Source organism: Leiobunum rupestre, chromosome 1 (assembly GCF_980474605.1).
Source record: "Leiobunum rupestre chromosome 1, qqLeiRupe1.1.hap1, whole genome shotgun sequence".
In the NCBI taxonomy this organism is placed as follows: domain Eukaryota; kingdom Metazoa; phylum Arthropoda; class Arachnida; order Opiliones; family Sclerosomatidae; genus Leiobunum; species Leiobunum rupestre.
The window spans coordinates 95641659-95666070 of NC_143384.1; the positions used below are offsets into that span (position 1 = coordinate 95641659).

The window sequence follows — 24412 nt, forward strand, 5'->3', positions numbered from 1 at the left end:
CCTCTAATTGATTATTTGGCTTTTGGCAGACACTCGTATATAAAAATAGGCTACCCCATAAATGTGAGTCACCCACGTATGACGTCACTCTATCTTTCTCTCTCTCTCTCTCTCTCTCTGTGAGCCTATTCGGAAAATCGTCCGTAACGCGTATATTGAATGCGCCCCCCTTATCGCCAGATAGCTTGGAAAGAAATCAAGAATAAAACATTGTTAGGCTCAAAATACGCACCATTGAAAATGATCTAATTGTAATTTTCAAAAGGAGCCGATAAGGCGGCCAAATTTCCTAACTGGCAGCGCTGACTAATTGTCTTCAATAGTGTATTTTTCTCGACCTTGAACAGCCCTGTGATCGCCGAAACGTAGAGGACCACCCCCCCTCCCCAATAAGGAAGGGAACAAAACCACTTTAAGACGCCAGATGTAGCCGTCAAAAGGCGTACTTAACAAAACCCTCCACCACCCAACAAACATTTATCTCTGGGTAACTTTCGCAAATTTGCAGACTCCGGCCCATGGATATTCCTCCCCTCACAGATCCCCAGATCTCTGGCTCTCATTATTGCGTTCCCCCCATAGTCCCCCCCCCAGCCTCAGCTATGGCCCAGGGAGGGGTTATGGGGGCAGAACACAAAAACCATATTCTTTCGTTCTCTCTCGGAAAGGGAATCTCGTCACAGTGACCAAACGGGGCTGTTGCTGACTAGTTTCTTTGTGGAGGTTCCCATTTTGTTCACGCTTTTTCCAAAATAAACTAAAGAGTTGGGCTGATTTCAATTGTCTTCGACTGCTGTTATCTTACGAAATATTTAGGATTAACAAGGCTTCTTTTTGTTTCGTGAGTATTTTCTGCTTTAAAATTTTACGCCTTTCTGAGGTGGGTGATAGTTTTATTTAATTTGAAATAAAGCTGGCGGAGTCAGTCTTGTCGTGTTCGTTGTAGTTCGACATTAAAGATTACACTCTTAACTGTACTAGCGTGGATTTTGAATTACATCCTGACAATTTAGATCGCTTAGCAACTTCAATTTTTATTTATTCCAAGATTTCGCGGCTGGAATATAGAATTTCTACGTCACCCACCACCAATTTCGTTAAAACTTAACAAAATGTTTATTTCGTTACTAATTAAATAAATTATTATTGAAAAATCATATCAACTCTGTGAACGTATTGTTAATGCTTAGATATTTACTAGAAAGTATTTTATTTCCATAAATAACCCCTCAAATACTTCAATACATAAGTAATTGTAAAATAGTTTATAAGAATTGTTAAGCCTTGTCGGATTTAAGATTGCTAGTCTTTTAAAACCATTTTCGCGGCGGGAAATTTGAACACTTGATGATTAGTTAACGCTGAAACGTATTTGATTAAAGTAATTATTTATAATTTCATTTTTCTAATTATGATTTAGGGTTTTAATTCAAATTTTAAGTTCTTACTTAACAATAATTTTTGTTGAAAATAATCAAAATGCCTTCGTAATGTGTTCTCTTTGAATCTTTCCAGGGCCGACCCTACCATAGGGGGCGCCTCAGGGCAAACAAGGGGGGCGCCATATTCGGATCTCGCTCCCTCCTAAAACCTGCCACTGGCCGGCGCTGTTTCTGTCATCCAGTGTCCTTCTGATGGGGCGTTGAGAGCCCTGTCACTGGAAAATACCGCTTGGGTTAATTTTCAAATAAATGACAGATCAGAATCGAGCGTTGTAGGCAGTTTACACTTTTGTGAAACGGAAAACCGTAAAGATCAGCTAGGCTAATACCCAAGGCACCACCTTAGGCCCAGGTAATCAAGCGAATTTTAAAGCCTTTAATTCAGTTGGTCGGGTTACAATGCGTAGGAGGGAGGTGGCAAGCCCTTCGTGCCACGCGAGCCAACAGTTAACTATTACCGTTAACCTCAACAAGTTTTTATGAGAGGGAAAACCGAAGAGCTCTAGGGAAAGCCCCTTAAACCATTGGGAAGAGAACTTGCTAACTAGACGCAGCAAAGATGGAGTTGTTCCGAGTTTTTACGAACCTGGATCATCTTGCTGCATGCCGAAAGTGCTAACCACTCCCCCACCCCAAGCAGAATTTTGAGGCTATTGTCTCGAGTGCATTTCCGGATCCAGCTCAAATTCAGCTCTTTTATAGTATATTTATTTTAATTATTTAATAGTATACTTATTTTAATTATTTTATTGTATTATTATTTTAATTATTTTATTATATTATTATTTTAATTATTTTATAGTATATTTTTTTTAATTATTTTATCGTAAATTTAATTTTATTATTTTATAGTATAATAATTTTATTTATTTTATAGTATAATAATTTTATTTATTTTATAGTATAATAATTTTATTTATTTTAGTATAATAATTTTATTTATTTTATAGTTTATTAATTTTAATTTTTTATAATATATAAGTAAAAACGTTAGCTTGTAGAACTTCATGCTTATGGTAAGAAATTTAAAGAAAAAATACCACTTTCATTGTTAGCATGAATAAAGGTTTAATTAAAAAATATAAATTATTGAACTAGATTTTATATTTTTAATTAAACCTTTATTCATGCTAACAATGAAAGTGTTATTTTTTCTTCAAATTTCTTATAATATATAGTAAAATATTTAGTAATTTTTATTTCAATTATTTTTTAGTTCATTTATTTTTATTATTTTACGGTAAATTTATTTAAATTATTTTATAATTCATTTATTTATTTTAATAATTATTTTATGGTATATATATTTCAATTATTTTATGGTATATTTATTTTAATAATTATTTTATGGTATATTTATTTTCATAATTATTTTATGGTGTATATATTTCAATGGTTTTATGGTATATTTATTTTAATTATTTTATATCATAAAATTAATAAAATAAATAAACTATATTTGCTTTATAGTTATTTAATTTATAGTTATTTATATTATAGTTATTTTTAAGTATTTTAATTTATAGTTATTTATATTTAAGTTTTTTTAAGTATTTTAATTTATAGTTATTTTTAGGTATTTTAATTTATAGTTATTTTTATGTATTTTAATTTATAGTTATTTTTAAGTATTTTATTTTATAGTTGTTTACTATAAATTACTAGAGGTGTGCAAATACCATTTATTGGGGATCGAATCAAATATGAAGTAAAATTTCTTGCCATATCAAATTACAAATCGGATATTTAAAACGTCGAATAGTTTTAATTGAATATATCAGATGAAAAATAGTTCCATTTGACCAATCAAATTCCAAATACTTTTAAATGCTAATTAGTACTTCGAATGCTTAATAGTATTTCGAATGCCTAATGGTATTTGGAATGCCTAATAGTATTTGGAATGCCTAATAGTATTTCGAATGCCTTATAGTATTTCGAATGCCTTATAGTATTTCGAATGCCAAATGGTAACCAAATAGTATTTCAAATACCAAATGGTAACCAAATAGTATTTCGAATACAAAATGGTAACCAAATAGTATTTCGAATACCAAAGGGTAACCAAATAGTATTTCGAATACCAAATGGTAACCAAATAGTATTTCGAATACCAAAGGGTAACCAAATAGTATTTCGAATACCAAATGGTAACCAAATAGTATTTCGAATACCAAATGGTAACCAAATAGTATTTCGAATACCTAATGGTTACCAAAGAGTATTTCGAATACCAAATGGAAAACAATGAGCATTTCGATTGTCAAATGGTAACCAAATAGTATTTCGAATACCAAATGGTTACAGGTTACCAAAGAGTATTTCGAATACCAAATGGTTACAGGTTACCAAAGAGTATTTCGAATACCAAATGGTTACAGGTTACCAAAGAGTATTTCGAATACCAAATGGAAAACCATGAGCATTTCAAATGTCAAATGGTAACCAAGAAGCTGCTTTGATTATTTTCTGCTTGTGTTGGTGACGTCTAGGCTTAAATTAAAGCAAGTGTCGGCTCGACGTGCATTAGCTTTTTTTCAACAGATGTCGCTAGCGTCGAAATAAAACAAAATACTTAAGCTTCATTTTGACCCAAAAGGTGGAACATAATAGTACCTTGGACCAAGATAGTACCCCTTTCGTTGAGTGGCTCGTTTTAAATTTGGCAATATCTTAAATTAAGGTAATTTTTAACAATATATTTTATATATAATTTAGATTAAAGTCCAATAACTACAGTATAAAGTTCATTAATTACAATACTTTACAATAGTTCTCTGACGACTTTAGTGTTTCACTCTGATGAACTTAGGTTCCTGTGCCATTAATAGAGGGCACCATGCTCTCCAACAAAGTCGTTTTTACACACAATCCTAAGTATTTGTGTGTATTAGGGTTACGTACAGTGTCGTTGCCGATTCCGCAGTGTCGTACACAACATTTTCCCAATTAGGGTTATACATTTCAACGATATCTACTTCGACGATACATTTATCGACTTCGTTATCCCAATAAAATGTGTCTAAATCTGAGCCCAAGATTTGGGGGTTTGTCCATTTTACTGTTTTTCGTATTTTTGCTTTGTGCATTTCATATTTTATTCAAAATTAAGTGAAATATTTTTTAAGGTCAGGATTATTTTTACTTCAACTTAAACCTCATCCTTCCCCCACCGTAACGCTATGGAAAAATTAAACCGTTTCTAATGGGCTTCACGCTATGGCAAAATCCATATGCCCTATACTATTTTTCGCGCATTTTTTAACTTAAGAATGATTTATCCGATTATTTTAATTTTTTTAAAAGAATCTTCGTTTGAGAGTAGGTTGTGTGCTTTTGTATATTTTATTAAAGTAATTGCCAAATAAGTCTTTAAAAATTAATTTACAAACGTTCTTGTAAAAATTGATACCGCCAGATGTCGATACAACTACAGCTCCAAATATTTAAACCTTGGTTGTCTAGCCTCTATTCATTATATCTCTTCTCTATCATAAAAAATAAAATGGCGTATCGCCACGATGCACTAGCTCGTGTTTTACCGAAGCCTTGGCTTACACTTCGATTATTAAATTTTGTGTACTTTCCTGTTTGTTATCCGTGCGTGGCAGTGGCGTAGTGAGGTTATTTGGCGCCCAGGGCAAAACTCCGAAATTTGCGTCCCCCACCTGCCCTAACAATATATAATCCAATATTCGATTTAATACTGTGGGCGCCCCTTTGGTGCCCCCTGACCAACGGCCCCTCCTCACTACGCTTCTGGTGCGTGGTCGAATGGTGAGATGTGAGATATCTGCGCTGAATGAGGTTGAGGGATAAACGACTTCGAATTTCATCCAAAGATAAAATTAATACTTTTATATTTAAGATTTTAATTTGATAATACATATTAATTTATTTCCGGTTTACTTAATCTATACAAGACGGAATCGTATTATTTTAATTATTATTATTATTATTATTATTATTCAGGGGCGTTGACAATGGGGTCTAGCTTTGACTGTACTACATTTTAACCCCCTTCTCGACCCCTTAACATTCACATACTTAGACCCCCTTTGTCCAATTTCTGGCTACGCAGTGTTGGGTAAAATACTTTAATTTCGGTATTTAAAAAAAACTGAATACTCCAACGAAAAAGTATTTAAAATAATAAATTACGAAATAGTCCTACGGTAAATGATTTAAAATATAATACTAAATACACACAACATAAAGTATTTAAAATGAATAAAATACTTTTTTTAGTATTTTAAAATACTAAAATTCTCAAATAGCTGTGATTTCTTGAAAAGCGGTAAAAAGGAAAGACAGTTCGAAAGATTGAAAATATTCCACTTTTATGCGCGATCTAAATGGCAGATTGTCCCGAGTACTCGTTACTCCAACGCCACCACGGTCGATAAGCGGAATTTTTCAGGAGTTGCGCGTGAGTATGAATTAGGCGTATTTCCTGCTGGATGGTGTTGTATGGAGACTATTTAATGGATAAAGTATTTTTGCTAATAACGTCAGTATTTTGTTCAAATTACAAAAATGTATTTAAAATATAATACTAAATACATTTCTTTAAAGTATTACAAATAAAATACAAAAAATTAAAAAGTATTTAAAATACTACCCAACACTTACTATGTAAGTTAATGTTTAAATTAATCTTCCTTTTGCACTAGAAACAAGACGTTTCTAAGTATGCCTATTCAAAGATAATTTAAACTAGAACCCTAGATTCGAAATCACTCTCGCGCGCGCTGCCTATAGCGTTTACCCACTTCCCGCCGGAACTCAGAAAAAATTCGCTCCATGGTTTGCGCCTTACCCCAACCGATGGGGCCTGATTTTTCTGAGGTCACGTGCCGGAAAAGGGTAAACGCTTCGTAACAAAACCGTCAATGGGAAAGCTCTCAGTATTCGAATCTAGGGCACGAGTTTAAATTATCATTGGCCTATTTAACCGGATCCCATTTGAAAGAATTCTTCTAGCAACAATTTCAATTTATAGCCATGGTATGATTTTTCTTAAATATCTGAATTTATGAGTTGCAAGGATATAACAGGGTACGTGACGAATTTAATGTTTTTCAGACTATAGTACACTTCGCTTTAGGAAATAGGAACTTGTAGGTCATCCATTACACGGGACCGTTTTAAAAGTTATTAATTGGGAATGTTTTGGCGGTATTTTCAAAAAATTAATATTGCTTGTAAATTTTTGGGGCGAAATACAAATTATTGGCTGTTACTGAACATCACAATGAATATTGTACCACGGGTTACACGCTGTCACCTGGAGTAGAACAAAATTGGTTAGGTTAGGTTATGTGATAGGGGTTCCCGGAAATAGACGGCTTTTGTTCTCCACCCAAAGCCCCTGTTTTTATTCCTCCTACGAAATTTTTTGATATTAGTACATACTGAACTAATAAAACAGCTCTTCGTCAGTTTTACTTCGCCTAATTTACATAAAGTATAAATTGAAATCCTTCTATCGCACGAGATTCGATTGAATGGGATTCGGTTGAATGAGCCAGGAGCGTTTCTAATGCAGTTAAATGCATATTTATTAACATTTTTAACTGGTAAAAGTCAATGGTACCAATGCCCTCCTTGCCCCACCAGAATGACATCCCTGTACACATGATACATTTCCTATTGAAAATATATTTGTTGTTTAGTATCCGCCTAATTAAGAAGTAGTTACGGTATAGCGACATCGTTTATGGCGTTAAAAACCTACACTCAATAATTCGCCACTTGGTTTTTTTAAATATTTAGATTTAAATATTTTTGAAAATGATAACTTTGAAAATAGCACTGGTGGTACGATACATAACCACACTGGAGGTAAGAGAAATAACTGCGCTGGTGGTCAGATAAATAATCTTGATAGTCATACGAGGAATGACCTCAGTAGTTTAAATTCTGATTATAATAATAATGGGAATTTTGAACGGATAGTTGTTCGCAATTCTAGTGGTAATACAATGAACCTGTGCCGTAAATTTGTTCAGCAACAAATTTAACAAATGAAAAGAAAACAAACGTAAAAAATTAACCTTCCAAACCTTAAAAAAAGAAACTGACTTTATCAAATCAATTATTGATTTAGTGTGGTCAGTGTCCTCTAATTGTAAATGCTGATGAAGGGAATGGTGAAAAACTAAAAGAGAACAAACATTCTTGGAATTGTGGCGCTATTTATTACATCAGGCTTATGTCTGTAGAAAGAATTGTAGAAATTTTCAAGACAATAGGTAATTCCAAAAAGCATGTTTAGCTTGAAATATTTAGCACTATTGACAATTGTGCTGGTTCTCACCAAGTTAGAATGGGTCACCCACTCTACTGCCTTGATTCTAAGAAATGTTCGAGATATTTGAGAACTCTGAGGGAAATAACTCCACATTTTAGTGCGCTTCGTATTCTTCTAAAACATATTTACAAGGTTAAAGCTTGGTCTGACCTTTAAAATAGGAATATTTTAGGGATGCAACGGTTCTACTTTTCTGGTTCCTGAATTTTTGCTTTATCGGTTCCGGTTCCGGTTCTTAAAATTATAATTTATCGGTTCCGGTTTCGGTTCCGGTTCTCAAAATTTAGAACCGATCGGTTCCGGTTCCTAAACGGTTCCAGTGTGTTAAGTATTAATTAAAGTTAAATACACAAGCAATTCAAATGAAGTTAAAGATAAATAAAATCCACCACATTTATTTATTTAGAATATAAAATTTGTTTTTGATAAATTATATTTTAGAAATAGTAGCTTTCTCAGTGACGTAGCTATGGGTTCGGGGTCCTCCCGCGAAACTGTTTTTGTGGTACCTTATAATCAATAAGGCCGAGTCGCGATTATCGCCATCTACAGTTAGGGCTAACATGTATCGCCTTCTACAATTAGATTTAACACGTACTTGAATGTTAAATATATAAAACGCTTAAAAATGGCTTAAGTTAAAAGATTAAGATTAATCACGGCAATCAGATTCTGGAGAATTAAAAACAAAGGTTCTGGTAGAACTTGGAAGTCTGGAGTTCACACTCCCAAGTCCGACCAGAATCACGATCTAGATAACTTAATTATTGCTACTATTCTCTCGTAGGGAACTCATGTAAGCGCGTTTTTTGTTTATTCAATAAAGTAGGATAAAAATTAAATCTTCTGTTAAAAAATTCCCACGGTTTCATCTCTTCAAGATGGAGGGGGGGGGGATGATGTTCTTTCAAGGTTTGGGGAGACATTGCCTTCCCTTCCGCTCCTCATTTCGGGGGCGTAGGAACGTTTAAGAAGTTGGAGGGGGCAAAGAGAAACGAAACGGGGGTCTAGGAGCTTAGTCCCCGATGTAGAGTGAGTAATCGGTCGCGAATGTCATTAAGGCATTAACAGTAATAACAGTTATCATACGAAGTGTATTTTAGTCTTTAGAGTCGTTTATGAGTTTAAGATACACAAATCCACAATAATATAATGAGAATGGTTTTGAATTTTTAAAGGAGTGTAGCTTGTCCGAAAGTTAAACTAAAACTATCGCGAATTTCCGGATGATGCCAGTTTTGAAAGCAAACATTTGGAGGACGAGCCGATTTTCAATTGAGAATACATAAGGGTGTGTCAGTTGACAGTGACGTAGAAACCCACATAGAGTTATCTGAGATAGGATAAAGATGAGCTTATATGAAAAACTAATAGTAAATTAGGAAGATTAATTACTAAATTTCAACATGCGCTCAATGTTGGTAAATAAAGTTAAAGAACCGTATAAAAACCGTTTAAAACAATGAAAAACTCGGTTCCGGTTCCCGTTTTGGTTATAATTTTATTACAAATATCGGTACCGGTTCCGGATACGGTTATCAAATTTTTATATTATCGGTTCCGGTTTCGGTTCCGGTTCCTAGATTTTACTCAGTTCTTCTCGGTTCCGGTTCCGGTTATCCGTTGCGTCCCCGGTAATTTTGATAAGTACAGTGTCTAATAAAGTACATTGTGGCGTTCAAGATAGGTTTACGGAAAGCAAATATTGAATCTGACTCCGACGTAGTGCAACCTTCATTAGACGAGTATGTTTCACGAAAAGCGATTATGCATGTTATGTACGCAATATCTTATTAAATAAATAAAAGTTTAGTTAAACTATAATATAAAAATACTAGTTATAAATGATCAAAACCAGGTTTTATCAAATTATATATAGTATATAAAAACTTATAGGTATAATCAACCTGTTTTATTACGTCATATTTTATATATTTTAAAGCTACGGCTGCTTGGTTTTTCTTAGTTTAATTTCGAAATTTTCTTTTTTGCAGGCCAAATGGAAAACGTTGAAATTACACTTTCTATTTCGCGTTTGTAAAAGTTAAATTCTTTGTAACAGTAATGTTTCAGTGGGGACGCAAGACTGTGGACTAAAGAGCGTTTCGCAAAATATAACTTTGACAGCGAAGTAAGCTTGGAAAAGCGAGTGGAGTCCCAACTTTTACGATTTTGCAAGAAACTAAAGAAATCAAACTATCAAAAGTAAATAGGGGGAGAAAGTCTATCACTGCCTTCAGATTTTACCTTCCACCATGCTTGACACCCTTTTTAAAGAGTTATTGATCACGTGATATTTCTAACCAATAAGGATAGCACATTACGCGCGAAGTAGTGCATTTGTGGTATTCCGGTCCGCGCTCAAGATGAAAATTTTGAGTTTTATTCCCTGGCAACCATGTCACCGCCTCGCGATTTAAAATTGTACCTCTGTCAAATGCTGACCATTATTTCCTTCGATAACGGTTGATTTTAATTAATAATTACTATATCAATTGAAAAATAAACAGAAAAAGCTCGTAGCTGTAGCTATTATTTCAGTTATACTTGCAAATTGTTAGACCTTAACATCGTAGATATACCAATTAGTCCCTATCTCCGCTCTTAGATGGCGCCACGCTCTCCACGATTTAAGTGAGCGTTATTCTAGTACCGGTTTATTTCTTTTCAAAAAACGTGTTAATATTTTTAAAATGTCGCATTTATTTATTTATAATATAGTTAAATAGTTATTTATAATATATTTATTTATATTAGTTATTTATAATATATTTATTTATATTAGTTATTTATAATATATTTATTTATATTAGTTATTTGTAATATAGTTATTTATAATATAGTTATTTATAGTAGTTATTTATAATATATTTATTTATATTAGTTATTTATAATTAAGTTATTTAAAATAGTTATTTATAATAGTTATTTATAATAGTTATTTATAATATAGTTATTTATATTAGTTATTTATAATATAGTTATTTATAATAGTTATTTATAATAGTTATTTATAATAGTTATTTATAATAGTTATTTATAATAGTTATTTATAATAGTTATTTATAATATAGTTATTTATAATATAGTTATTTATAATAGTTATTTATAATAGTTATTTGTAATATAATTATTTATATTAGTTATTTATAATATAGTTATTTATAATAGTTATTTATAATAGTTATTTATAATATAGTTATTTATAATATAGTTATTTATAATATAGTTATTTATAATATAGTTATTTATAATAGTTATTTGTAATATAGTTATTTCTTAAAGTTATTTATAATATAGTTATTTATAATAGTTATTTGTAATAATTATTTATAATATAGTTATTTATTATAGTTATTTATAATATAGTTATTTATAATAGTTATTTATAATATAGTTATTTATAATATAGTTATTTATAATATAGTTATTTAGAATATAGTTATTTATAATATAGTTATTTATAATATAGTTATTGATTATAGTTATTTATAATATAGTTATTTATTATAGTTATTTAGAATATAGTTTTTTATGAAATGAAAAAATTGTTTATTGTGCATATGTATTTGCAGTGTTTAAGGCCCTGTTAATAGGGTTTAATTTTTTTTTTTCGATTTATAAAGTTTAAAATATTTTGTTTGATAATTAGGCACACATTTAGTTATATTGGGTAATAGATTCGGACAGGAGGCTATATTGTTTACTAATTAACAATAACAATAACAGTCGTTTTAATTATAGCATTTCCGTCGCGAAACGTATTTGGCTCTTTGAAATAGCTATTCTTACGTGTAGCTCTATATCTATATTGAACATTTTCTAACTTGAGTTTTATCCATTGGTTTTCTCTAGAAATCAACTCGTGATGAGCTTGATAGATATAATAATCGAACAGGGTTCAAATGATCTGGTTAAAGTGCTGCAGTTAATTCGAAATGGAGCTGACGTCAATGAGACAGATTTAATCAAATGGATTCCCTTGCATTATGCGGCTGCAAAAGGTCATTACGACGTTTGCAAGGCCCTCCTGGAAAACGGAGCCAAATTAAATACGGTGGACTACTATGGTTGGCCTCCTTTAATGATAGCTATGAAGTCTAATAAGATTAACGTGGTCCGTCTTCTGCTACACAACGGAGCTAGTCTCGAATTAAAAGACTTTCAAAATAAAAGACCTGTGGACAGGGCTAAGGAAAACGATCTCCTGGAAATACTGGACGTGATCGAAAAGGAATTCCCGCTTTCTATTCGACTTTACCTGGCAGCGCAACAAGGGAACTACGACGAATGCGTGGCGCTTCTGGAGCAAAAGGCGCTACACGAAACAAGTCGGGATGGTCTCTACTGTCCGGTGATCGCAGCTACGGAAAATGGACACGCGCAAATTGTGAAACTCTTACTGCAGGAAGGCGCGAAGATCAACTACAAGCGCAACAATAACGAGAGGAATCCGCTGTATCTCGCTACGATGAACGGTCGCAAGGACATAGTAAGGATTCTGTTGAATAAAGAAGGCAACGGAAACATAAAGGTCAATGGTGAAACCTTGCTCCACGTGGCGACGCGAAAAAACCACGAAGACCTGGTGCGCCTATTTATTTATTACAAGGTCAACCCAGGTATAAAAAACAAAGACGGATATACACCATTGCACATCGCCATCATAAATAAAAATATAAACATAGTAAATCTGCTAATTCACAACAGCTCTAATGTCAATGTTTCTACAAAGAGAAGAGAAACACCGTTGCATTTGGCCTGCGTATATGGTAATAAACAGATAGTAGAGATTCTACTGAAGAATGGAGCTAACAGGGATGCCCGTAATGAAGAAAACCATACATCGATGGACATTATGGACAGAAAATTCTCAAGAATCGAGGGCGAAATGCAAGTGAGAATAGCAAGCTGGGAGAAATGGAAAGCTCTGTGGAAACCTCCCGAAGCAAACAATCCAACAGCAGTTGCGAAGGGTGCCAGAAGTGAAGGAGGTACTGAAGTAAGACGTGATTCGTCTGAAGTTAAAAACGAACATTCTGATGAAGACAACGACGCCACGGTCGAGTACCCGATGTCCACATTTGGCTCAATTGAACAAGATTTAAGTGATCGAATCTTGGACAATACCGACATTGAAGAGCTGAACATCAAAATGGCTGAGATGTCGGCCCTTGTTTTGGAACTTAACGAGAAGACGTTGAACGTCAAAATAGTGAAATCCGATTTGGCCCTAGAAAGAGACTCTCTTACGCTCTTGAATCGGAAAATGGACAACGCTCGAATTTTGAAACGACTGAAGGCCAAAGAATCAAAATACCAAGACGCTCTGGAACAATTGACGCGAACAGTGGACGAAAGCGAGCGGAAACAGGTGGAACTCAAAGAGGAAGTGCAAAAATTACAGTCGGAGATTCCGCTAGTGAAAACTAAATTTAAAGACGTTTATCGAGAAATAACTCGAATTCTGAATAAAATAGAACTGGTTTATATTTGTCAGTAACGATTTTAGTTTGTTTAAATATTACAGAACGTAAATTTTAAAGAAAAAAGACGTTTAACTCGGTCTGCACACGACAATTTTAATTGTAAGAAATGTTAACAATTTGATGTCAGTTACGCTTGGCTACTGCAAATGTTAGAATAAATTTCCAGGTGAAAATAAATACTCTTTTCTTAACGACTTGAGAAGAGCTTTAGTTTTAGATGTTTACCAATCTTCATAAATACATTTTGTAAATTAAAGTAAAATTAATTTAACTAACAAATTTTAATATCTTGAACGGAACTGCGGCGTGATTCTACTCATCGTTAGCTACTTAACGAAAAAAAATTATTTAGCTAATATAATTTCAATGGAGCCCACGAAAATTTTCTTTCGTTACCCTTACCAAAATGTGAGTCTTACTTTAGTCGCTAATTAGTCTCAATGAAGGATCAAGGATTTTTAAGTATTATGTAAGCATAAAAAACTGAGACCCGAATAAAATCTATTTTAGTCTCACTAAAAGAGTTTTATTAATATATATTTACATGAAACTCATTATAGTCTAATTTTGGAAGACCCAATTCTGGAGACTTGAGAGAAGCTTAATTGAGAGTTGATTGTGGGTTACAATATTAGATTGGAATAAAAGTTATTTAAGACTTCACTTTAGTCTCATATGGGGAGACCCATTTTTAAGGACTTGAAAGAGACTTAATTGAGATTTGCTTAGAGGTTACAATATTAGATTAGAATAAGGGTTATTTAAGACTTCGTTTAGTCTCATATTGGGAGACTAAATTTTGAGGACTTGAAAAAGGCTTAAATGAGAGTAGATAATGGGTTACAATATTAGATTAGAATAAGAGTTATTTAAGACTTCACTTTAGTCTCATATGGGGAGACCCATTTTTAAGGACTTGAAAGAGACTTAATTGAGAGATGCTTTAGTATAATATTGGGAGACTCAATTTTGGGTACTTGAAAAGGGCTTAAATGAGAGTTGATTAAGGGTTACAATATTAGATTAGAATAAGGGTTATTTAAGACTTCACATTAGTCTCATATTGGGAGACTCAATTTTGGGGACTTGAAAAAGGCTTAAATGAGAGTTGATTATGGGTTACAATATTTGATTAGAATAAGGGTTATTTAAACTTCACTTTAGTCTCATATTGGGATACTCAATTTTGAGAACTTGAAAAAGGCTTAAATGAGAGTTGATTATGGGTTACAATTTTAGATTAAAATAAGAGTCATTTAAGACTTCACTTTAGTCTCATATGGGGAGATTCATTTCTGGGGACTTGAAAGTTGCTTAGAGGTTACAATTTGAAGTTAAAATAAAAGTAATCGTAAATATAATGGCCACTTAAGTTTGATATTAAACAGGTCATAAGGGATGGGCTGGCTAATTTTGGTTAAGCTCAACTCACTTGAAACCCTAAAATTTTTGTAATAAAATAACCGTTTAAAAGTTTTAAGTATACTAAATAATATAAATATATATAAATTTTTAAGCTAGGATATTTCCTTTCAAGTAAAATTTATTCCGTATGAGTGTGTAAATAAACTGATCTGAGTTAAAAGTAGCCTAGCATCTAGAGCCAGCCATGAAGTCTGGAGATTTTAGAACTTGCAATCCAGCATGGCAGCTGAACATAGTAGTCATTTTTGATTCAGTGTTTAATAATTATTTTAACGTTGGATTTGAACGGACGCCCGACCGTGAAAGTGGTCTGCTGTATAGCGACCGCCATGCAATAACTGGTGAAGAATTTAACTATAAATCACAGTAGACTGCTCACATATACGGCACCCTGGTTGTACTCATATCGGCAGATTTACCAGTATATCCAGAGTTTAGATCTCCTAAAAATCGCATTAAAAAAAGTCTTAGTAGAGTCTCCTACAAATAGTAAAACGCAGGTATAAATAGAGTCTCGTACAAATAGTAAAACGCAGGTATAAATAGAGTCTCCCACAAATAGTAAAATACAGGTCTTAATTGAGGCTCCTACAGAAAGCGAATTTTAATGCAGTGTCTTTCAAATCGCAAAAATCATGTCTAAATTGAGTTTCCTAAAAATTAAAAAATATGGGTTTAAACCGAATCTCCTAGAAATCACGGAAATAGTGTTTAAATCAAGTCTCAAACAAATCGCAAAAAACAAGTTTAAATTAAGTCTCCCACAAATAATAAAACGCGGGACTAAATTGGGTCCCTACAAATAAAAAATCTGGGTTTAAATCAAATCTCCCAGAAATCACGGACAAAGGGGTTTAAATCAAGTCTCAAACAAATCGCAAAAAACAAATCAAAATTAGGTCTCATAGCAAGATCTTAAATAGAGCTAAAAACGAGTCTTCTTTAAGGCTAGCTTAAAGAAACGTAAATAAAACTTGAATGTATCTAGATTTAAGTATATTTTTAGTCTGAGTTTTGGACTGTGGGAGACTTATTCATGATTTATTATTGGCTTTGAATAAGTCTTTTTTAAGGTTTTATTTTCGAAACATAATTTTGGTAAGGGTAACTCCTAACGATAATAGTAGAATCACGCCCCAGTTCACGTAAAGCCTAAAGTTTGTTCGCGTTATTAGAAGAACGTATGCCACTTTCTTGAAAAACCTAAAATGCTGAGTTTGTGTGACTTTAATAATCACTGTTATAATTTTGATTTTAAACACATTATTACTTTAAGGTATAAATTAAATGTGCATTATTTTACATAATTCATATTTTTGAGTTTTGCAATAATTATTCCTTTAATTATTATCGAAAATAAATTAAAATCCGTTTGAACTCCAAATTCAGTAAACCTGAGCTCCGTGCAAAATGTTTGGGGAAATCTTCCGAAAAAAGCAAAAAGGACAACCAATTTTTTGTTTCGTTTAAGCGAAATCGGTGGTGAAATCATAGAAAATATACTCATATTTTTCACCCGAATAAAATAAATCGTCATATACGATTATGATTGCAAACTTTAAATATGAAACTGTTCTCTTAACTTGTTAACCGGGCTAAGTATATGAAAGTGTTTAACATTCAAATGATGGAAGATATTGCATTTGTTGAAAGGACTTACAAAAATAATCTCAAACTGATTTTAATTTTTGAAATTAAAGTTTATTTAAATAATGTTTCGTTTTTTTATTGAACTATTACTAAATGCATGGCAATCTCATTTTCAGTTTAGTTAATTTATTTTATTTTGATATACGCTTATCTTTTTGGTAAGTGTTTAATTTTTTTGCTAAGCTGTTAATCGGTGTTTGTGAAGTCTTCGATCACAGCTCCGAAAAGGCTTTGCCATACTGATTGCCATCAACGACTTCCTTATCAACGAAATTAATTGAGTTTATTATAGGCATATTAAATTATTCTCCTGGCGTCCACGATTTGAAAAAGTAATGATTTTTGTTCTCTCAGACCAAGTTATTTCTCAGAGCTCTGAGGAATATACAGTTACGCAACAACGCGACTGTCGCTAGTGACGCCTCCAGAAACGTTTGCTCAAGTACTTCCTTCGACCAAATGAAATAAATAATTGGTCCAACATGATTTGACCCTAAAGCAAATCACTCAGTTAACGAGGAAACGGCTAAATTCGGCAAACTGAAGATGATTTATTTGTGAACCACATTTTATCGTTACAATGGTTATAAAACTGAAACGTCTTTTGAAAAATCAGCTGTAGCACGTGAATGCATGTAATTCGAGCGCAAAGCATTTTCAAAGTAGAAAGAAGAATACTCTCGCAAGAGGATGTTATATACTTCTGACATTATTCATACCACAAAAAGTATTCGTCTTTACAAATTGAATGATATATCAAGGTTTTAAAAGTTCAAAATTTTCGTTTGATATCTTGTAAGCCCTCTATATTATAAGGAGCGCTTGGTACGTTGGTCGTCGTTGGTCGTACGTCCAAGCTTTCAGTAATGTGTGCTTTGTCTGTCATGAAGCCAAAGTCGGGGCGGCGATGAAAAAGCGACCCGCGGTACAGAGGGAAACCGAAACTGCCTTTGGCTTCGTTACTGAGGTGGTTCGACTATCTATTTTCTCAAAATCTGTCGCCCCTGAGAGTTGGGCCGTGTTTGTCCCAACCCGCAATACCACTTCCTTCTCTAATACTAGGCCTAGAAATGTTGGCCGTGCCAATTTTTTATTGACATTTTCTATCTGACAAGTTTTTACGTTAGAGGACGCTTTCCTTGGTTTTTTATTTCGGGTTGCGCAATTTCTAGGCAATCGGAAACTCTGTATGGAATGGCGGATTGTGCTTGCTGATGAATTTCTCGCTGCTTAATCACAGGTATTTTTGCATTGATACTTTAAATTTCTTATAAAATTTATTTTTGAAATATATATAAAAAGCATACCTAATATTTATACAGGCATACTACTAAATAAAAATTTAATTAATTGATATTATCAAAACTTATTTGTGTAAGCCTTGGCAATAACCAACAAATATGTTAATTTATTTTAATTAAAGACACTTTGTTTTCTACTGTGGAAACTAAAGAAGAAAAATGGTTAACGTATGCATTATAAAGGGTTGCAAAAAGGATGGAAGTCAAACCACAACAGTAAGCCTCAATTCTTTCCCTAAAAATAAGCAACTACGAGAAAAATGGCAAGCTATTCTCAAATGTAAAGTCTATGAAAATTCAAGAATTTGCAGCAAACATTTTAAAGATAGCGACTTCAATATTTCAACTAGTAGTAAAAAAGATTATTACCGAATGCCCTTCCATCGGTCTTTAATGGCGAGCCATTGGTTAAGAAATCAAAGCTAGATATTGAAAACACACCCACCGAAGTCAATCCAAAGAATCAGCCTATTTTAATTCCTAGTCATATTTCCGTATCGAAAAATCATAATAGCGCAAATGTTAATAAGGAATCAAAGCTATACCAAGAAGAAAATACTCCAACAAAATCTCAAACTCCTCAGAAGATATCACCTCTTGTACAAACTCAAGCCTTAACTATTAAAAGCCAACAGAGCAACAATAATGGTGCTATATCACGAAAAAGATTATTTCTTGAAAACCTTATTGAGTCAGCGGACTTAAACATCAGTCCAACTTCAATGAAGAGATCCAAAATCATACTAGATATACTATCTCCAAAAAATTTAACCCAAAAAGCCGAAAATGTTTTGAAGGATATTCGTGATGTGCATAGTCAACAATACTGTGATATACAGCTAAATTGCGATCCAACCCCTAGTACTTTTCCAAGAAATGACCAAGTTCCTAATGAAACTCCCAACTTTATTAATACTCAAAATGTTGGTATTCAAGTATCAAGTATAAATCAAAACAGAACAAGGACGAATTATTGCCAAACTTAAAAATAAATTAGAAAAAGCGCATGCACGTGCTAAAAAACTTCAGGCAAAATTGAAAGATTTTAAAAGTAACACTACGGTATTGGAAAAAATATTTTACCGCAAATAACAAAAATTAACAATGCAATAGTTAATGGAAGTCTCGGAGCAAATTCTTTAGCAGAGCAGTTGTTTTTCTTTGGTAAAAAAAAGCTAAGTTTACAAATTCAACAATAAGAGTAAGTGTGTTGTGGATACAGAAATCACCCGCTGCTTATAGGTACATAAGAGAACTTCAAATACTTCATTTGCCTCACCCCAAGACAATTAAACGCTACCTTGGGAGTACATCAAGTGAAACTGGGGTAACTTCACTAGTCAAATTTAGACTGAAAGAGGAATACAAAAAATTAGAAAAAGATCACCAAAATCTAGGATCATTGATATTTGATGAAATGGCAATAAAGGCAAAATACCTTTACGATCGGAAGCTTGATTTGTTCTTTGGTGAAAATGATGTATCTAGAGAAGAGCTTGGAGTGAGTGAATCTTTAGCTACCCATTTACTCTGCTTCTACTACCAAAGCATTTCATCAGATTTCAGAATGCCAGTGGCATATTTTTTTGTTTCGAAATTAACCGGAGAAAGTCAGTATGAAATGATGTGCAATGTAATAAAGGAAATGGAAAATGAAGGGTTTCAAGTACTCCGTCTAGTTGGTGACAATGCCAAAATAAATGTATCTACTTTTCAAAAGTTATCAAAAACGTATATTCTAGAGCCAGTGGTTGAGCATCCGCACGATAGAGAACGAAAGCTCTTCCTTGCTTTTGATCAAAGCCACATATTAAAAAATCTTAGAAACCTTTTTCTTGGTAGATACTTGATTTTAATAGGATTGATCATTTCATCCACATTTGTTGAAAGATTATATACACTTCAGAAACATAATATTATTAAACTTGTTCGAAATGTAAATCGAAAACATTAGTCAGGAGGATATTCGCCACTTTTATACCGAATCGTGCACTTTGAGTTAAAAGCATGAAAATTTATTCACGTATAGTTAAAGGTATTCTTAATCGATTAAAGATTGAAGGCATTCTCAATTCGTCCCGTAACGGCTGTGACAGGCGTTTAAAGTTCCTCTAAAAGTGTAACTAGGTCCCGTGGGCGACCCCCGGAAAAGCAACGCGCTTATTCGGCTCAAGCCGGGCGCTAATGCTTAGTTTTAGGGGGTCGGCACTAAAGACTATAGTTTGTTTCTTTCTCTTCGTAATTTGGCACAATTGAGATTATAACAACATCGGTTCACTCTATTTTATAAGAATAAACAATTTTTAAATAATTAATCTTATCTTTACTATAATAAATATAAACTGTGTTATATTTATTTAAAATTGTTCCTCATAATAAATATTTATTATTAAGTATTATTTATTAAGCGAAGCTTATATTAAATACTTAAAATATTATATTGTTAATTTAATAGGAATTATTATTTAAAAAATATTTTAAACTTCTTTTTGCCAAATTGCTATTGGGCAGAGTAATTTTAATTAGACACATTCGTATACAATATGACGTTTAAAGGTATTTTAGAGAGGTTTAGCAACCGACGAAAAAAGGCCCTAAATTGGTGTGCGCGAAAACCTACGTCAGACACACCAACAAGTGTTTCTGGGTTTCAGGCAATTGTGAATTCATCGACAGTAAATAAAAAGTATTGCATTATAATCCGACATACTGCAAGTGCATTCGAAACAAGTTTCGATCGGGGCTTAACCTAAAGGGGTTTTTACCTTACAACATTCCTATAGAAAACTTTTGAAGAGAGTTCTACAAACATTTAAAAAAATATTGGAAAGGGTCAAGATAGATCTAGGAATATAATACTGTGTATTTCCATCCTCCTAGGATAGATAGCTTTGAAGCTCAACAATGAGTAAATTTAAATTAGTAGAAAAAAATCTAGACAACAGAGAATGTTCGCGAACATTGCCGATCGATTGGAATATTTGTTTTATACAGGGTGTCCACTAAAAAATGAACCAGGGCGAATATCTCAAAATCTGTTTTAGGTACGATTTTGAAATTTTCAAGTCGTATACAAGACGTAGGGGGAAACCTAATGTGAAAATGTCGATGACCTTGAACCATGTCTTCAAGGTCATCCAAAAACTAACTCGAGCACCGCAAGTGTTAGAAAGTTAGTTCCAATTACAAAGGTGCTCCACGTGACGTTTTAAGTACACATAGCTTTGACCTGATCGGATTTGACTAATAGGAAGCCAAGAAATGCTATATGAAAAACAAGAAGTTCGTTAAATTGATAATGTGTCGAAAGCGAGGCTCGGGAGCTGATACCTCTAAAGATACTCGTGTAAGAGTGCTGAAATTTGCTACACATCCTCATAAGGATTAATGGGCTTTAGTTTAAAAATTTCAATGATCTTGAACCATGTCTTCAAGGTCATCCTAAAACTAACGCGAGAAAAGTAAGTGTTAGAAAGTTGGTTCCAATTAGAAAGGTGTTTCACGTCACATTGTAGGTCTAATTAGCTTTGATTCGATCGAATTTGGCAAAAAGAAAGTCGAGGAACTGTATTTCAAAATCACAAAGGTCGTTAAAATAAAAATTGAAAGAAAACGCACACAACTCGAAACCCATTCGTGTTACATCGAAATTTGCTAGACAAACTCATTATGTAACTTAAATATCGAAAATTTCGACGAAGGTAGTGGCCTTCAAGAAACTTTGAAATCTAAGAGAGCGAAATTCCACAAAAAAAGTGGTCTGCGATTTAACAAAACTGAATTGAAAAGGGCGCTTAAACGAAGCAGTTCCGAGAAGGCTTCCTCTCCCGCGACCAGAAAATTTACCAGAAATTCAGCTCCAGTTTCAAACGCCTTTAGTGTTAACTGTTTCTTCTGTAATGAACCCCGAACAATACGAAAGCCAGTGCACGAGGCTACAACATTTGAGATTGATCATCGAGTAAGGAACTGTGCTCTAAATCTAAACGATGAAAGGTTGATAGCAAAGTTAAGTGAAGGTGATATGATAGCTACAGAAGCAAAATATCATGCCGGTTGTCTCATAAAACCGCAATGGCAGAATTGTTTACGTACATTCAAACCACTCTTGACGACGACGCCTAATCAGTTTTCAAGTTAAGTGAGCTTAAAAAATTATATGAATCCAGAGCAGCTCGGTTAGGAAGTAGTATTTCTGACATACATTTAACTCGTTTCAAAAACCAAATTTTGAGTTTTCCCTCCCAACTTCAGGCCTACAGAGAAGGCCGAGAAATCTTGTTAACGGAGGACGAAAACATGGGTAAATCCCTAAAGTATGCGTGTGAATTAGACTACGTAAGTGAAGCCGTAATCTTGGCGCGTGCGGCAAACATTGTGCGTAAAGCAATTTTAAACCACAACAGTTCACCACTCGATGGGTCATTTAGAGAAAAATGTCAAGAGAAATCTATTCCGAACTGGCTTGTAACTCTTGTTTCTATGATTATTTATGGATCGAATATAAAAACACAAACTGACTATAGTTCACAAATATGCCTTTCCATTTCCCAATTATTGGCCTTCAACACGAGTTATCGAAAACGAAATACGCGACACGATGACAAGGAAGTACCTCTTCCTTTATTTATTGGCACCATGATCCACGCAAAAACTAGATCTAAGAATGTGATTGACACTTTATACAGACTTGGACTTTCTGTGTCATTTGATCGTGTACTTGGTTGCTCCGCAGAGTAAGGAAATGCAGTAGTTAAACACTTCGAAGAGACTGGAGCCATGTGTCCTCCATCGTTGAACTTAGGGGTGTTCACGACTTCTGCCATAGATAACATCGACCACAACCCTTCCGCAACTAGTGCGCAAAGTTTCTTTCATGGAACCGGGATTTCCTTATTCCAACATCCGGAAGAATAACACGAAGGACACAAACAAAAACCGTTAGAACTAATAAAAACTGGAAGAAAGGTTTCAACGTAGCCGCAACGCTATTCTGAAGTTCAGCCTGTTAGCGCAACTAAAAATAACATAACTATTCCGAAGACGTTCACCTTACCAAACTCGGAAAATCAGGTGGAAATGGAAAACGAAGAGCTTAAATGGTGCTCACTCGTTCAGAAAGTAATTGCAACTGGAGAAGTTGATTATATACACGTCTCTTGGGCAGCATATCACAGTACCAAACCTCCTGGAGAAATTACGGTTTAAGTTAGCGAAAGAAATTCAGTGGATTTGGCCAGAAAAATACGGCGAGGACTCAATGGTTGTCATGCTCGGTGGCTTGCATATAAAAATGAACTTATTAAAAATTTTGGGTGACCTATTGGATGGAAGTGGCTGGGTATCCGCGTTCGAACAGGCGAATGTAGCAACATCTGGAACTGCTAATTCATTTCTTAAGGCTTCACATGTTAAAAGAACTTTACGTGCTCACCAAATAACTGCTTGCGCTTTATTCATTTTAAGACAACAAGCCTTTGAAGAACGACCAAATACGACTGAGGTGTATTCATCGACGTTATTCGAAGAGTGGTGCAAATAACGAGCTCACGCTTCTCCACAGTTTCATTTTTGACAATTGGTTTTAGATGAAGAAGTCGCAGTTTTTTCATGGGATCGTGCGGTGCACGAGGGTAATTTTCTGTCCTACGTAGAGACCCTAAGAAGATTAAGTTGGCTGTTTTTTTCCTTTGACTACACGAATTACGCTCGAGCCGTTTGTGTTCACTTACGAGATATGACTTATCTTCAGGGTCGACACCTTAAAATCTTCGACGAATTTTGCAAAGGCAAATTTACAGTAAAAAAACTTTAAGACCATTTAGCAAAATCCCTCTGGACGAAAGTCACGAACAAAGGAGACGGACGAGTAATCGGACCAACAGAAAAACCTTCGGCTCTTCGCAGATGGATGATAGCGGGACCAGAACTAGCAAGACTCGTAAACGAATTTACAAGACTCATAGAAAGAAAAGACACTAATGGTCATTTATTACCACACCACGAAGACACGCCCAGTAAACAGATACAATTTCTGGAGAACGTAAAATCAATGATTTTGGTTATCAACGACATGGGTAACCCGTTTTCAGACCAAAGCCAGGACTTAATTGTATTGGACACCAGAAAAATTGTCGACCCTAAAATAGCTGCATCATTGAAAGCCATGAAAGACGTAGGAGAAGCCCAATTAAAAGTTTTTTTTTAAAACTCGGCTGGTGGAATGTAAGGTTGACTTATCTGAAGTCATCAAGAAGAATAAGTTACCACTCTTTAGTAGACCACCAGTAAAAGAAAGTCCAGAAACCAGTTACAGTTAACAGCTTTGAGAAAAGACAGAAACCTTTTTTCTAGGCTATATATAGCTTGCCAAGTTCGAACGGGCAATCTTCAGGAATTTTTCAGTCATGAAAACCACCCATTTCCTCCGTCTATCTCCGAAAACGGTTCTGTTAGAACTAGTACCAAGTCTGACCTAGCACAGTGTCTCGTAGACCAATTAGAAGCGGGACATGATCTATCAACGCCTCCAGTTGTTGACTTGGTTCTCATTGACGGTGCCGCAATGGTTAACATGATAAAACCCGGAACCTGTGCTTCGTTTAATGATTAAGCAGAATAAATCGTAAAATACATTAAACGACAATTTCAAAATTATGTTTCACGCATTGACATTGTTTTCGACGTCTATATACAAAACAGTCTTAAAGCAAGTACTAGACAAAAAAGGGGACCTGGAGCTAGAATGAGGGTGGAAGGAAGAAAATAAAAAATTTGTTCTTCCGACTTTCT

General features: G+C 33.9%; 1 protein-coding gene across 1 annotated transcript; it reads left to right on the forward strand.

Moving 5' to 3' along the window:
- Positions 1 to 675: 675 nt before the first annotated feature.
- On the forward strand, positions 676 to 13541 carry LOC149969036 (uncharacterized). Its single transcript, XM_090174258.1, has 2 exons — positions 676 to 841; positions 11611 to 13541. The coding sequence occupies exon 2, from the start codon at positions 11624 to 11626 to the stop codon at positions 13256 to 13258; it is 1635 nt and encodes a 544-aa protein (XP_090030384.1). The 5' UTR covers positions 676 to 841; positions 11611 to 11623; the 3' UTR covers positions 13259 to 13541.
- Positions 13542 to 24412: the final 10871 nt, after the last annotated feature.

Bases quoted from the DNA above. Each gene is read 5' to 3' on its own strand.
- LOC149969036 (XM_090174258.1), top strand. From the start codon at position 11,624: ATGAGCTTGATAGATATAATAATCGAACAGGGTTCAAATGATCTGGTT.